The sequence below is a fragment of the Ambystoma mexicanum genome, chromosome 3q (genome assembly GCF_040938575.1).
Source record: "Ambystoma mexicanum isolate Mex_15411 chromosome 3q, UKY_AmexF1_1, whole genome shotgun sequence".
Lineage (NCBI taxonomy): Eukaryota > Metazoa > Chordata > Amphibia > Caudata > Ambystomatidae > Ambystoma > Ambystoma mexicanum.
In genome coordinates, this window is record NC_090926.1 from 1,256,480,921 (window position 1) to 1,256,497,592 (window position 16,672).

Consider the following 16,672-nt stretch of genomic DNA (forward strand, 5'->3'; position numbering starts at 1 on the left):
GCCTGTTTAGTGAGGCTTCTTAACAGACACTAAAAAGAAGAGACTATGCCTACCTTTAGGGCACATATAAATGATGACAGATATGAAATCGCCAAGGGAAAGCCCATATCTAGAGGGCTATGGTCAACGAAAGAACAATTGATTGTGGTAGCGCTTACCGCATGTGTAATGATGATTTTATTACCTGCGTTATGGTACCTGGAGAATTCACATCCGTTTAGCATACTGATGCCTACTGCTAACCCCGCTTTATCTCCCCTTTATGTGCAGTCTCATACTCTACGACCACATGATTTGAAACATCGAGAGGGTTACCACAATAACACTCATACAGATCATGAATGCCACATTCAATTTTGAATGGATGTAAACTAGACTGCGCATACTCACTATTTTTAATAATTAGAGTGCACATTAAATTAGAAGTGTAAAAATGATCTGCCTCCACATGATTATGCACACAGCATAGGGACTCTGAAAAATACAATTGTGCAATACTGGTTTTCTTGCACTGGGAAGAAAAACAGCATAATTTGTTACAAAAAAAGAATCTTCAATTGCATCTTAGCTTTCCATCTTATTAATTATACAATCCTAAAATGGTGGAGAAATAAATATGCACAGTTCTTCCGATTGCTCCATGGGCATCTACACACAAAACAGCAGAAGCTGAATGGAAATAAACTATTCTTTTCATCACAGTGAGCAGTTTCTGTTTTTGAAAAGCATCTGAGAAATAAATTAGTTTCCTAGCCTTTTCTCCATGGCTTACAATTATATACATGTAGATAAACATCAAAGGAAGCATTCTGGTTTTTGTCAAGCAACCCAACCTTTGAAATGCCCTGTGCTCTAGACATGCGCGTAAATGTACACCGGAAAATAATAAAGCTGTCTTATTTACAATATTTTCATGCGTAAAAAGGCCTGCTATTGGCCTTATCTGGAGGCCTGTCGGCTCCCACTCCAGTACCCTGTGCTCCCTGCCTTGCAGCCCTGCTACTCTGACTACTCTTCCCTGCGCATCCTGCACAGCATCCCTCCTCCCCTGCTTGCAGTCTTCTGTTCCCTGTCTGCAGGCCCTTGCTCTCTCCCACCTATTATCTTGTTCCCTGCCTGCACATCCTTGTTCTATGCTCATAGTCCGTGTTACCTGGCTTCAGTTTCCAGTCCCGAGTTTCCTTGCAAACCGTCTGCAGTCCTGCCCTTGTTATTCCAGTCCAGATTTACATTTCCTTGAATTCCATGTCACCAGTCTGCTGTTCAATCCTGTTTTTCTAGTCTAGAGTTTCAATCCTGAGTTTTTTTGTTCCTGGTCTATAGTTCAGTCCACTGGTGCTTTATTCAGGTCCTTGGTTTTTAGTCTGCAGTTCCAGTCTCCTGTACCATTGCACTGGGATTCTTTTCTACTTTCCTCTTTCATTCCTGGTCTCTGTCCTGAATCTAGCTTATTGCGACTGCCTATTCTTCCCTAGATATTTCCATTACCATTCTTGTCCTCACCTGTGCTACTGTTATTCCTTCCCCCCCCCCAGTAGCCAATCTCTGCCCGTTCCTTTGTCTCTTTTTACTTTAATCTATCATGAATTTAATGTAACAGTGTGTGGCATTCTGTTCCCTCAGAGGGCATGCACTGTAGGTACCGACTGGACACATACCAGCTTGTCTTGTGTAAGTACACTCCTTCTTTGTACCCTAGGGTCCAGACACAGAAGCCACTCTTGCTGCACCCTTTTATGGGCTTGCAGGTTGTGATGCCTGTGAAAGTAACTTGCACAGAGGCATTGAGCTTCGCTTATCTGTGGGTAGTCTGTAGTCCAACCTGCATAAACACCCAGAGTGGGATTCCTCAATGTTTGTCCAGTGCATGGGTCCCATCCCTTCTTGTTCACCATCAAGGTTTGTGTTCCGTTTTTCAGAATTACCTTGTTTATTTTTCTTTCTTGTTTAGTCACCTGTTGTATGTGCTTGTCAGCACAACCACCTCAAACATACCTGGTTAGCCTGTGCAACCCCTGACAGATTGCTGTAAACTGAATTTGGCATCCTCCGTATATTTCACTTGCACAACTCCAGTAGACTCCCAGTTTACATCTTCCCAGTACATTCTGAGGTTGCCAGTCACAACAGAATCCAATTTTTACTACCATACTATAGTCTGTTTGATAAAACTAGCAACGTCTTTTTGCACAGTTCTACTATATACACCGTTTGGTAAAGGACAAGTCCAAACGGGTACCCCAGTACATTCTACAGTGTGTGAGAAGCCAAAAGGAGTCTCACCCACTAGTCCCTGGGGATCAGTCACCCAGGTGGCCAGGACCCGGCCATCACTATTGGATCCAGTTCCTGGGGGTGGACCAGTGCGGGAGGATCACCTGGATGAGGGGTCTTCGGGGAGTGGGACACTGGATGGTGAGACGCTGTATCCCCTTCCCTGTAACACCTTTTCCCCATTCTACCAGGTAGGATACTTTGGATCTCAACCCCCCCCCGTCCCCGCCCCCTTACCCAACACAAACACTTTCTCAAGGACAGCTCACTGTGAGAGAAAACAGACTAACAACCGAGCCATATATGGGACAAGTCCCAACACAACACATTACACACACCCGACTTCCATCACACTTCCCCACATGGATAAAAGGCAAAGCACGAAAGCACACTCTGAGCAAGACAAAGCACACGAGGAGCAACCATTTCCAAGATGGCAGCTTAATACAAGGAGAAAGACGGCAAGACCAGAGAGGGTTGCAAGGAGGAAGTTCCTTTGACCGCTTCGGAGCAAAAACCCTACATGTGCGAGCCTTTGTGAATAAGAAACATTAGACCTGGAATCAAAACTGAAGAAACATGCATTTTGTGTCAAAGGTACCCAGCGCTCGCCCACAACGATAAACAAGGCAGGGAGGAGCGTTTGCTGCTGTGGTACTGTCCTTGGCTCCTACAACAAAGCAGCGCCAATAAAATCAGCACAGCAGGTGAGTCCGGCAGACTGATAGCAGACCGGTCTGTTTTGGAACCAAGGTTGCAAGCTGCATCATTTTATGGAGAAATCTGAAGAGGAAGAAACTAGTGTGTGAAGCGTATGTGATGAGCGACGTAAATATGACTGATCATCAAAAGGAGTGACTGAAAATTTGAAGCCAAGATAGATACCATACACTGAGTGGTCCAGCACCACATAGGTACTAATTCGAATTTCTCGGTTAGGCATCCAACTGAGAGGTGGCAAAAGTAAATTGTGAAATCAAAGTGGTCCTGCAATGGGTCAAGCTAAACCCTGTGCACATTCAAAGGATTTCAATAGCTAATACGAAATGAAATTCGTCCGAGCCCGGCTGAGGGAGACTAATTGTGTAAGAGGAAGGATCTGAGCTTGGCTGAGGGGGATCTGGGGTGAACCATGAGTTACCCGAGAATGAATATTCTCTGAACACTGTAGAAGGGGATATGAGTCTGGAAGAGGGGGGATCCAAAGTAAGGATTGTGGTATAAGAAGGGATCCGAGCCCGACTGAGGGGGATCCAGGGTGAAGAGTGAATCACCTGACTTGAGTACTTGGGAGAGGAAAGCAACTTTGTTTGTTTTGGTACATCAGGCCCTCTGAATCAAGAGACCTGGATAACTTAAGAGACTTGGGCACAGAAGGCCCTAATGCTGGTAATGGAACTGTATACTCATGCCGAAGAAGCCTGACAGTGTGCTATGCTCGAGTGAACCGCCTTGTCCCATACTGAAAATGTGGGGAAGGGAGGCCAACGGCCTGAACATCCTGAGATATAATTTTTGTGAACACTTCCTTCTTTTTCATGAACACTGCCCCACACTATTTATAGTTGGAGGCAAGGATTGGCAATTTTTTTTTAGTATAGGCTAGGCCCCTTTTGGCGAGACTCCAATAGGACTGCATTATGGTCGTAGCTTGCTCCCAATTGTATATTTAGGATTAGATAGGCGTTTATTCACCCTTGTTGAAGTCCAATAAACCCCCTTTCTCACTGTTCCACTTCCCCCCTCTCTCTTTATTGGCCCCAAACACAGCAAGGCGTACCCCCTTTATATGCACTCCTCCACTTGTCTTCATGTTTTTCGGACCCATTTGAAAGATTACCTTCTGTCCCTTTTCTCGAATACTTAATGGAGGATTCTCGTGCCTCCGTTTTGACTCGTCATTGCACCCTTTTGAATCGCAGTTTCATGGTTTATTTAGCCTGCTTTCGCCTTAATTTCAATAAATACAATACAGTATACTTCAGGTATATACACAATATCAGTATGAACAATTCAGGCATAATGCCATTTTACTGTTGCACATTTTTGGTATAACCACGTTGAAAAATTACACAATCCTATTGTACTCCTGTTTCACTTTTAAGCAAGTCCATTATATGTCCAGTCAGCTAAATCACAGTAGACTGGCAGTTTATTATGCTACCTTGATCTCCACACTTGACCTGAGCAGGCTGGACTACTGCTCCAGCATCCTGGTGAGGTAACTACCTCTACCCTCTTATTCTCCTGGACTCCACCCAGGCATCAGCATGAGCAGCACGTCACAATATGTTCATTCTTGTGGTATCTGAACCCATCCATGGGATGCAACCCTCCCATACATCTACCGGATTAGATCCCACAACTATGCAACCTTTTCAGACCCCACCTGCTCTGCTCTTTCCAACACTAGAATGCACTCACCGTCCACATTAAAAACAGGGGGGAGGGGAGGTACATGGAGAAGGTAGCAGAGGTTAGGAAGCAAGTAGGAAGTGAGGAGACAAGCAGAAGGGGTAAAGAAAGATGTAATCCAGAGCAAAGGAAATGGTAGAGGATAAGAGGCAGCGGATGATGGAGGCAGAAGAGGGTTGGACAGTGAGGTAGAGGTGGGGGAGGGAAGAGTTTGGAGAAGCTACAGCCAAAGCGAATGGGTAAGGGAGTTTAGAATTGAATGAGTATATGTGTGTGAGAAGAGAGTTTTGGTGCAGGAAGGGGAGGGCATATACTAAGTTCAAGGGAGGGAAAGGAGGAAAGCACAAGAGGGAGAGAAAGGGAAAGTTACTTCGAGAACGTATGGAAAGGATGATAAACTGAGGGAAGAGTAAATAGAAGGACGTTTTGTAGGCCCAATTCTGAAGCAGCGAGAACAATTACATTTAATGTCTTACCTGTGCATGTTTAGAGGACATCTATGTCATGCATATTGGCCACGTTGCCAAAATGGTCTAAATGCACTTGGTGTACTGTTAATGTGATATTTAACAAAAAATATCAGCACTATATTATTTTACTCCTAATTCAGTTAACAAATGGTGCAGATCCTTTCAAAATGGTCATCGACTGCATTAACAAAAAAACTTTCCTAAAACCACAAGAATAATAGCCTTCAATAATCACTCTTGGTTAGACACCGCAAAGCCCCATGGTGCGGAATTTGTCATGACTAACTGCACAATAATGCGGTTCATGGGGAACTGCGTGTTTAAACACAAAGGATGATTTGCAAAAGAATTACCCATTTGTCCGAAATTGGATTCTATATGAATAATATTAGGTTGGGCTGCATAATGCTAACACTGGAATAAATTGTGTTGGTTGCACTACTAGGCAGATTGCCAGAAGGTTTTTGTGAAATAGTGCGTTTAATTCTAGAAGCATGTTGGCCAATGATTTGGATGGAGTAGGATATGCAGAACTGATAGTGCACATCAGTCATTGCAAGGCTTCCATTTCCATGGTTACTGACCGCTCCCTCGGGTCCTGTAACTCAGCAGAAGAGGAGGAGGCCCCAGAGTCTTTATTCTGCAGGATAGGTGCTGGTCCGAACCACTGTGTGCAAGCACTGAAACCTAAACCTACTGCCATACTCCAAAACGTCACAGCACAAAAAGGTGGAGTTTATTTGCACTCCGTTTCCGGAATGAGATCCAAGTTGGAATAACCTGATGGAATGCGCGGTCATCAATTCCCTTGTTTCCATTACCTCAGCCACTCCGATTAATGCGTTCCTCCGTAAGGATGAGAAATAAGTGGTGCGGGGCAGAGGGGGGTCGCGAATATATTGGGAGGAGGGTGAGGGATTAAGAGCTCCCCCATACTCATACCACTTACCAGGCTCCTACGATATTGCTACATTGATTTTGACGTTCAGCGCAAGAAAAATGAAATATTGCAGCACAAATATGTACATTTTGCAGCATTTATGATTAAGTAAAATAGTAGTAGATAGATCAGGAGCTTAAAGCATTCTCTTTCTAATGTCCTTATAGTGCCATCAAAATGAAAAGCATTCACAAAGGGAGTTCCTTCATATAGAACGATGTGAGAGTCTTTGGGCAACTCTTGCGGTTGACACAGAATGCCACCAATTGACATGGACAGGTTTATTCCATTTTGCAACTTTTTTAGCATCACTACAGACATTTAAAAATGCAAAATGTTGCCCTATTTTGTATGCAAAATCGCTATAAGCACGATGACTTACCAGTCTTGGAGAAGATTAACTGAAGGATGAGGGGGCGCCTCGTGACAATTCCGGACCCTCGGGGGAGGAAATCCCTGAAGGAGACACAAGAAAAGAGACTTGGTTAAGGCACATGGGAGAAGGGAAAGTAAACCAGGTTTATCATAGCAAGTGTAATTTGGATAGGTTTGGCATTGGCGTGGTGACGTCAAGGGACAGCGCAGCGACTGTAGATTGACATTGTCAATGTCATGCCCGAAGTATAGGTGGTGTGTGTCAGACCTAGATACCAGGATCCCGAAAGGTTGCTAGTTTCTAGGAAGGGTGGCATTACATTCAATCCTACATATTATTGGTAATCAGCTAGTGAATCCTCTAGGTGTACCACCCATTATCTACTGAGATCACTGCACTGGCCCATACAGTGGTTATCCTATAAGCCGGCCACTGGTGGTCACAGCATGGGAACACCACCACCTGCCACATAGATAGATTGAAGAAAATCACTTGAGTAGGAACCTTGCACCACAATGACACGATGCAAGGACCATATAAGAAATGGCACCCACGTGTAACTTTCATCCTGAGATAATAGGACCTCCCTCTCCCACCTCCCCTCCGATGAGGGTCCAAGGGGCCCATTACTTGATCAGCCAATCTGGAAGTATGATCAACAAGCGGCTCAATGTGGATATGAGCTTGGCGATGGTCACAAGCCGATATGTGGGCCTCTACAAAAAAAGGAAATGCCAAATTAAGTGGTGTTGGTAAATGGGGGTTGCTGGGTCACAACGGCAAAGGCCCAGCCACATTGAAAGGAGGGCGGTTTTCAACATCAAGTGTAAGGTTTAGGAAACAGAGGAAGGTGCAGAAGAGTAGCCATGTTCTCAGCAGAAGCACCTCTGGACTTCAAATCGGTTGAAGGCCACCCACACATGGCACCTCTCACCGAGGGTCACTGGGCTACCATTCCGGTAACATCTGGACAACAGAACGGAACCATTACACGCTCAGACAAGAGGTCTGCATACTTCAGCAACACATCTGGAATCTGTGCTGGCTAACAGCCCCGTCTTCCACTTCCCGACAAAACCTCCAGCCCTTCTCCACCCAAAAACACCCTCCAAAAAAAGCAAAAATTCAAATCACAAATTGACACTACTGCAGCGCTAAAGACCAGCTTCCAACAAAGTGACCTGCCTGTCCATGCTGCACCCAAAGCCCCTCACCACCTCTACATCTCTGCTGAAACCAGTTCTACCACTTATACTCAAGCCGAAAGGTACTTTGCTCTACCGTGGCACTCCATGCCTACAGAGAAGAACCCGCATTTAGAATGCCTGTGAAAAGGAACAAACGTTAAGGAGCATGTCCCTAAAAGTCCTTCTCTTTCGTCTAGAAAGAAAAAGGTTTTGCAACCGAAAGACACGGATGTGGAGAGTGTGGGCATCTAGTCAGACTTCCGAGATGGACACAGCAAAAAAGCATTCACATGACTTTGCTTTCCCACAGCTAAGGATCATCAGAGTATGTATCCTGTTGGATGAGATCCCGATCTACTCACCCTTCTTTGATTTTCTACAACCATCATACACTTATCCTTCATATTACAAACACCATCAATATTATGGTGAGTCATGAAAAACAAAAATGCATGGGGAAAACACTTTGGGCCTCATTACAGTTTGGCTGTGCGGGAAAAGGTAATTCCATTACCTCCTTTTTTCCCACACCGCCAGACCACAAGTTTGGTAGAATTACCTAGTGGTTATGCCGCCGATTTTTGGAGCAAAAGTGGAGGCTCTACCTCCAGCTTGATGCTGGAGGTAACTTCTTCACTTCACCTTTTCTGCCAAGAATCCCCAATGGGGTCCTATAAATGGGGATTACACCGCCTACCACCACTTGTAATCCAACGGCAATTCCTTTTGGTGGTATCTGGCAAGATTTACTGCAGAGATACCACCAACCACGTAACGATGCCCCATACCTTATTATGGCAGTAAGAAGCTAGATATGTCACAGAGCCAACTAGCAGCCACCCCTGAAAATCCCCCTCCAGTTCAGAAGATCAGACATGCTTGCTCCATGGGACAAACGTCATTGGCTTGAAGGGCAGTGCTGTGTTTTAGGTAGCTTTATCCTCCTTAAACTGATTATGATGAAGCATACGCCAGCTGCATATGCGCTTCACCCTCACTGGGATCTTCAGTGTGGTGCAGATGACATCCTTGGGATTGGCACATGTTTACCAAACACCATCAGTGTTATGGAGGATTTAAAATAAGTGCCCGGAAAAACCCTTCCCACAGTGCCTTGTAAAGTGGTGCAGGAGGAGACTTGAGTTTGAAGATACTGTAAACACAAGTCACAATCCACACAAGTGTTTTATATCAACAGAAGGCTGTTCACTAGAACAATGGCTCGCCTTGTGTTTACAGCTCAGCAGCCAACCTGCTCTTAAAAGCACACATACCACGTTGGGAGGCAGGGAATGGTCGCCACCACTGTAAGAATTTCTATGCACTAATTCATGATTCAGTGGATTTTGGAACCTCACAATGTTTTTCAAAGCAAAGCTATTTTCTCCCTTAAACTTGCTCTTCAACATGAGCAACTCAATTTAGTTGTAGCTAGTTTTTCCATTGTGTGTTGGTTCAAAACAGTCCAAATCTAGCCAAAGTTCAAAATCAATGAGATCCGTCGACATTCCTTCATACGTGCACAAAGAACTTCTGCAGAAAATTCAGTGTAGTTATGTACGCACATTGAGAAACTCGTGGTGTTCAGTGTAGATTGGCACGCAGTAAGCAAATGTTTAATTGGTTCTTGGCATACATTCATTTTACATAACCTACAAGTTCTCTTGGGTTAATATTTAATCTAGGTCTCAAGATCTCCATTGCAGGCACTAGGTCTAAAGCTCACGTCTGGTCGTAGTTTATGGGAAGAAACAGAAGAAGGTACATTGGTCAAATGTCAAAAAGGGAAATGTCCGATATAGGCTGGAGTGCCGCTTTGAGATATCACAATTCAAGGATTAGAATCTACACTTTTCTCCCATTCTCTGGATATACTAGTATAGATTTTAAAAAGCGCAACTCTCCGACCGCAAATAGGAAATGTGGAGATGCTGATTAACACAAGGTCAGACTGCCTGATACTTGTCATGCAACGTAAGCGCACAAGGTTTATCCCGCGCTGGTCAATGCAACAATGTGGATTGAAGGATACGGTGGTCAAGGAAGAAGCATCTGCACAGATTTTTAATGCTTTGCCGTACTATGCCTCAAAGCAATACCTGTGATGCTTTAAGCATTAAGCATCAACCCGGGGGGGGGGGGGATGGAGGTTCGGGAGAGACTTAATAGCAGTTGCATCTAATTTAGAGAAAATTTGCAAACACCCCAGAATAAGTAACAAGCTGTGAGATTTATGAAAGCGAAAATCCGGCTCCAGCCTAGCCTATAGGGAAAATGTCAGAGGGTTTGAAGAACATTTCTACATTGCAGGCCGACAAGACAGAATACAGTATTTGTTATGTAATACTGGTTTACTAGGAGCAGGGGAATAGAACAGGCAAAATGCTGCCATATATGTTAAAGCTAGAACACAACAAACCTACATTCCTGCTTTTACGGATTCTCAAGGAGGAGCTAGTTTGTGGAGTAACAAACAAGAAGAAATCTTAAAGAAATGTTACATCACGCTTTACTAGGGACCAAAAGTTCCATTATACGTACCTATAGCAAAGTAACAAGTAATTAAGGTAGTATCCTCAAAGATTAACAAGGCGCCAGCTATGGACAGTTTCTCATCTAAATGTTTTTACTAAAAAACGAGTTTCCCCCCTTACAGAGTTGTTCAATTCCTTTTCAGTCACAAGTGGTTACAAGTTCAATGCAAGAAGCCACTCATAGGAGATTACCGAAATCGGGGAAAAGCCCAGAGCTCTGTAGACAACAGACCTACAGCACTATTGAATTGGTCATTCATCTTCTGACTTAGTCTGAATGAATAAGAAGTGTTGCTAATCACCAGACACTTAATATAAGAAAACTTACCTGACCTCTTGGATAAAGTGACATGGTTCGGAATGTCAGCCACCACACTTCCAATAGATGCCAAAAAGGTTTTGGATAGGGTGGACATTTATATTACGAACCTTGGGGTATTATCAATTCTAGGCTGCAAAATGTTCACTAGCTAGTTCTATTTGACTCTTGCCATGTAAGAAACTGTGCTATCTTGTGAACAGAATTGAGGTGACAAGCAACTTTTATGTGTCAGTTTAGTAGCTTGCAACTTCCATTCCCCCATGCCTCCATCCATCAATTTCGAGATAATTTCCTACAAGGGGTGCAGGCATGCTAAGGTAATCTAATCACAAGAATGGAGGATGAACGGTAGTTTTTCAAAGGCAATACCCAAGAGATGGGTGTGTTCTGCAGTCTACCCCAGCTCCCTCGTTTGTTTAGCATTACAATAGAGCCCCCAGCACAAAGGATGAGGCAGCACAGAGCGTAGAATATTTTAAATGTTGCCAGGAAGAATATCTTTCTCAGACAGTCTCTTCAATATTAGCCCTTCACAATAATTTCTCTTACAACCTGAAAACTGCAGAAAGCTATTTCAAAACAAAATATCTATTTAGTTTGCACTTGATGGGTCGTGGAAATATTTCAAACCTCTTTCGCTGGTCTACGTGATAACACATGGGTCAAATCTGGTGTAAAATGCTGAATGTGTTCATATTCCTACCATGGGAAAAGAACTCTATATGGGCAGCTACTCCAAGCCATTCAACTATCAAATATGATTTCAGTAAATGGAGGAAATTAGGTTTCATGCTAAAACCACCTACTTAAACTCATTTCTTTAAAACCCTCCCCATACAACTGCCCACAAGATGGAGTAAAATTGAAAAAAATAGATGGTAACGTTTGGAGAGGAAATAGACGCGCGCTCACAAAAGAGGTGGTACTAAGTGACTGGGACAAGGGGGTCATCAGAGGGCCTGAACTCCGGGGGCATTACATAGCTGCAACACTATGATTTCTGGGGTAATGGCAACTACAAAAGTGATGGGTGAAAGGTTTTGAATGAATCTGAACCACTAGCATTGCTCTGGGCAAACTTCCACACCACCGTTTTTTAGCCCGTCTGTGCCATTGCAAAAGGGGTCCAGTCATATGCAAATCAGTCAGGTACTGCCACCAATGGTAGCAGCCCAGCCCGAACTGCTGGGCCTCGAGACCCAAGCTACACCTCACTGATGAGGCCCAACAAGGCTGAAACATCTCTAGGGTCTCGTGCAGAAGGGATGTGACCAAGAAATTTGGGCTGGACTGCCCCTTTTGGGATGAGGGTAAGCCTACTTTGCATATGGTATTTCCCCTTCTGTAATGGCTTGGCAGGCGAGAAATGATGGTCTGGAAGGTTGCCCTGAGCAATGCCAGAGGTCAAGATTCATTCTAAACCTTCCAGCCATCACCTGTTTTTTTTGGGGGGGGGGGGGTAAAGAACAAGGAAAAGGGCAAGTAAACAATGTCAAGCCATGGAATATGTGGGTCGTTACATGGTTGCCAAGATAAAACAGACTGCCCTCTGGTGAACTAGTCGGTTTTGGAAAATCTTACCACCTCCCCTTTCAAAATCGGGACTCTCCAGGCACCAAAACAGGGCGTTTCACAAATTGGAAAAGAACTGTTTACACCTCTGCGATTTATTCTCCTGAGGGCGAATCTAAGCGTTACAAGAAAATAGGTGTTTGGACTGCAGCAGGAGGACAGGTGAGGGTATCTGACACCAGTCAAGTTATACGCTATGAAATAGGGTGCAGAAATTCAAGTTGCAAGCTACTTGCCAGTCATAAAGTCACTCGCCATTTCAATTCTATACATACACACAGCACACAATTTCCTACTTGCCAAGAGTCAAATATCTACATTTATGGTGGTCCTGCGACCTTTATGGTCGGGGAGAGGGGGTCCTACAATTAATCAAATATACCATAGGGAATGCGGGATGTATTAACCCACTCATCCGAGCCCTGCAACAGTGCTGTGCATTGCTGGCAGCAGAAACATCAGAATGACTACTGGAAAGCATGCTGCTCGCTCAAAACCATCCAAAAAAATGCACAGTAAAAATCTGAAAAATAGGCTGCCATCTACTTTTGCCTCCGTCAGTGTTAAAACAGGAGATCATTGCCATACCCCATCCTTTGGCTGCACACACAGCAAAATCCGTGCAAAGGAATACAGAGCTGTTCAAAAATCTGTTTTCTTGATTGTCAAAAATTGCTAAAATCATGGCTCAAAAAATCACCTAAAAGATCCAACCTCTTGTTGGGTGTTCCACATTAATCTACTGCAAGAATCCACATCAATACAATGTCAGCAAGAATCGTATGCTATTAAGTAAAATCCCCTTTTCAAAGATATTGATGTAAAGACAGCTGTCAAAAAATGGGTGCAGTACCGTTGCTCACCACTACCAGAAGCCGGCGTTTTAGACCATTTCTTTGTAAAAGTTAAACATGGAACCCCAAACTATGCCAAGGAATACTGGCTATCAGAAGCCTAAGGGGTAGAGACAATTTAAAACTATATTCTGAAATGACTTGAAGGAAGCAATTGTTTAATGTATGTATTAAAAATGTGGGTTATATATTAAGAAAAGACAAATTGTAGACATTGGTTGCAGAGATAAGAAGTTTCCCACACTGGGAACCCTTCACACCTTATCCCTAGACAAAGGAGACATCCCATGCCCCAAGCCAAGAGATTGACATGTTGGTGTGAAAAGGAACTGGGGAGTGGCACCCTGGACTGATGTTCTGCTGCCTGGAAACAAGACAATTGATTCTTTCAGCTGAATAGAATATGCTGATTTGGGTGAACAACTCCTAGCAGGAAACAAGACATGTGACCTCTGAGTCAGGGCCAAGCTTCTGGGAGTGGGGGGGGGGGGGGTACGTGTGTGTGTGTGTGTGTGTATATACATATACATACATATATATATATACATACATACATACATATATATATACATATATACATATATATACATATACATATATACATATATATACATATATACATATATACATATATACATATATACATATATATACATATATACATATATACATATATATACATATATACATATATACATATATACATATATACATATATATATAAAGCAAATGTATGTTTTATAAAATTGCGTCAAACTTTGAGAGATTCTTAAAATGGCAAATTCGCTCACAGTTCAAGACTAAGCTGGACGCTGTGTGATGTTCTGAGACCAAACTCCAGGATTTATTAATATCGTAGATACAGTGTTTATGCTAGAAACATAAAAACTTACAGTAATATGCTCAGAGAGGGTGTGTATGTCTGTGTAAAATTTGGTGCAGAACCAATATTGGGAAATTCACCAAAAATGAAAATAAATCATAAGTCATCATTTCTGAACCCAAGCTCGTAGGAACACGGGGCTTGAACAGAGACCTGCCTTGATTCATCTGTGAGGTGTATGTGCATTCTCAACTACTTGTGTATCTGGGAAATATGTTTTTGGGAAAAATTGATTTTCTAAGTAAAAGCAAAAGGGGAGTTTCTTCACTAGATTGTAAAACACTGCATCACTCTGACTCATTCTGACACGCTAATCCTTTCTCCAGTCAGGTCACAGGGAATCCTCTAACCTATCAAATCCTTAGGGGGTTGGGCATGTATAATCAGCCTTCCCACCCACTTTGAAAACACATAAAAAGAGACTGCTTAGGACAGGCAAGGACACACTCTTTCCACTCTTCAACCGATTCCTTGCGAAGCACTCTGCCGGAAGACTCCAGACTCCAGATAGATCCAGAGGCCAGAACCCTAGAACCAAACTCCAGAATCCAGAACTTTGAAGCAAAGGCCTAATTCACAAGCTGAATCCTTCTCAGCAGGCCTCAGAACTCAGCCGGGCTGAGCTATTTTGCTGTTCTAGCCAAGAACCCTGTGCTAGAACCCAGATCCAGAGAGCAGTGCTGTATCCAGAACAGTCTGACCTCGACCAGAGGCCGTGCTGTGAGCAGAACCAGTGCCTGAGACCGTCTGGTGGCGAATTAAGTCCAAACCTGACCAGATCGGTGACGAGGCCCATTTCCATTCCATTCCAAAACTAGGAGCGAGTATCTAGTATAGAACTGTACAGAACCAATCTCTTAGTTTAAAGTAATCCTCTTCCATTCATTTCAACCTATCCAGAACTGCATTATAGAATCCTGTGTTCATCCTGTTGATTCCAAATCTGTAAAGCGCCTTCTGTCATTCTGAAATCTTGACTTTATTTCTGAAAATCTACCTTCACAAAAACATCTGTATCTTTTGAACCACGCGTCTTAGAAGCAAAATGTAACTAATTTTAAAGCCAAAACGACATTCCAATTCATTATAGTTTTTCCTTAATCGCGATTTACGCACGCGGAAAAAGTGCTGCGAATTGCAATTTAGCTCAATTTCACCACATGTTAAAATAGCTGCTTCTTGCTTTCAACTGCTTAGATTAGTTTTCAACCTGGTAATCACTTAAAAATCATTGCTAGTCTTGACCTGAACTAATCCAAAGTAACTAACTTATCCTGAATATCCCTTAGTGAATTAAAAGCATTTTAGTATATTTTCCCATCCTTTGCAATTACATTCAAAAGCATTTTGACCTGTGTTTTAAAATCATACCTGTTTTCTCTAAGCTTGCTGGGGGGGGGACTGGAATTGAACTGCATTACTGATTGTATTCTTGAAACCTGTGTACCCTCCTTCCCATCTCTTCATACTGCATAGTGGGGAGAGTGAGTAGTCACAGGGGAAAAAGTGACCATATTATCTTTTGATTGAAATCATATCAAGGTTTATTTCTGTGTTGCATTCTTTCCCATTATTGCATTTCCTTGAATTACCTAAAGTATTCTCTGCTACAGTATCCTTCATATTCATACTACTAAGTGATTAAAGAGAGTGTCAAGAAAGACTACCTGTCCCTGAAGTGGAGGCTGAAGGCCGAGAGAGAAACCAACCTCGTTGCGGTTTCCGACGGGAGTTACCTCTCGGCGGATCAGTCCTACGAGACCTGCGGTCCTGGAACCCTCTGAAGCCTAAGGAGTACCGAGACTGGGATCCAGATCTCTGAGCGTTGACTGGGGCTTTCACTAACACGACAGACTTGGCAGTTTGCGTGCTCGCCTTAGTCTTTGTAAGCTCGTCATCCGTTGCAGTCAAAAGGCAGGTCCAGAACTTTATCTAGGACCTCCTTCGAAAACTTTGTTGCAGGAAGCCAAGCCTGACGAGAGGTGTCCACCCCCAGTATGAGGCCTCGAGCTGAGGTGTCGACATGGTGCGCAGCAGCCTCCAGCATATCCTGTGCCAACACCCTGGCATCTGATAAACCGCCTTTAAAGTCTTCCAGCCTGTCAACAGGAATGAATTCCTGGGAGTCAGCTAAATCCCTCCAGTTTCATATTTGCAGCCGCCAAAATAAGCTCTGCGTTAGCCTGACGCAATTGCAACACTGAGTTGGTAAAAATCCTTGGCCAGAACTTGAGCCGCCGCTGCGGATGTCGCAGAGGCCAGCTTGGATTGCAGAGTGGCGGCCGCTACCACCGTCGAGAACGGGAGCAGGCATGACACCAAGGCTACTTTCTCAGAGGTGTGCGGCCCAGTTTGGGGTTTTATCCCAGACCATGTGGGCCTCAGCCAGGACGTCCCTCTGAAGGAACAGGCTGTTGTGTTCTTGTGGAGACAAGGTTATCACCCCCAAAAGCACCCCTTCCTGCGGAGCAGCGGCCTCAAGTACTGGTATGTTAAGGACTGACATGTCCAGCACCCGGTCGTGGAATGCTCGAACAGAGCAGGGCTGGTCCTCACTATTCTGATCTGCCTGAGGGTCGTCTAGTGCATCCGGATCTATCGGCTGCGATGCAACCGGCGTCAAAATGACGTCTCGCTCTGCTGGAATCTTGTGAACCGGAGACAAGGAAGGCAGAGGCAGAAGAGCTGGAGGTGGGCCGGGAGGCAGAGGCGGTGCCGCTGCCGGGGCGGCAGGTGCCATCACCAGAACTGTCGGGACAGAATGCGGTGCGTGAGGGCAGGTTTCCCTAAAGAGTCCTTTAAAGTACTCCCTCATGGGATCAGAGTTCATGAGACTATGAAATTT

General features: G+C 44.0%; 1 protein-coding gene across 3 annotated transcripts in view; it reads right to left on the bottom strand.

Moving 5' to 3' along the window:
- DNM2 (dynamin 2) overlaps positions 1–16,672 on the bottom strand; it is a 1,516,513-nt gene that overhangs the window by 1,262,008 nt on the left and 237,833 nt on the right. For all 3 annotated transcript variants that reach the window (XM_069604271.1, XM_069604270.1, XM_069604269.1), the window contains exon 2: positions 6,482–6,555. In XM_069604271.1, the coding sequence (XP_069460372.1) occupies positions 6,482–6,555 (74 nt within the window). The remainder of the gene's footprint in view (positions 1–6,481; positions 6,556–16,672) is intronic.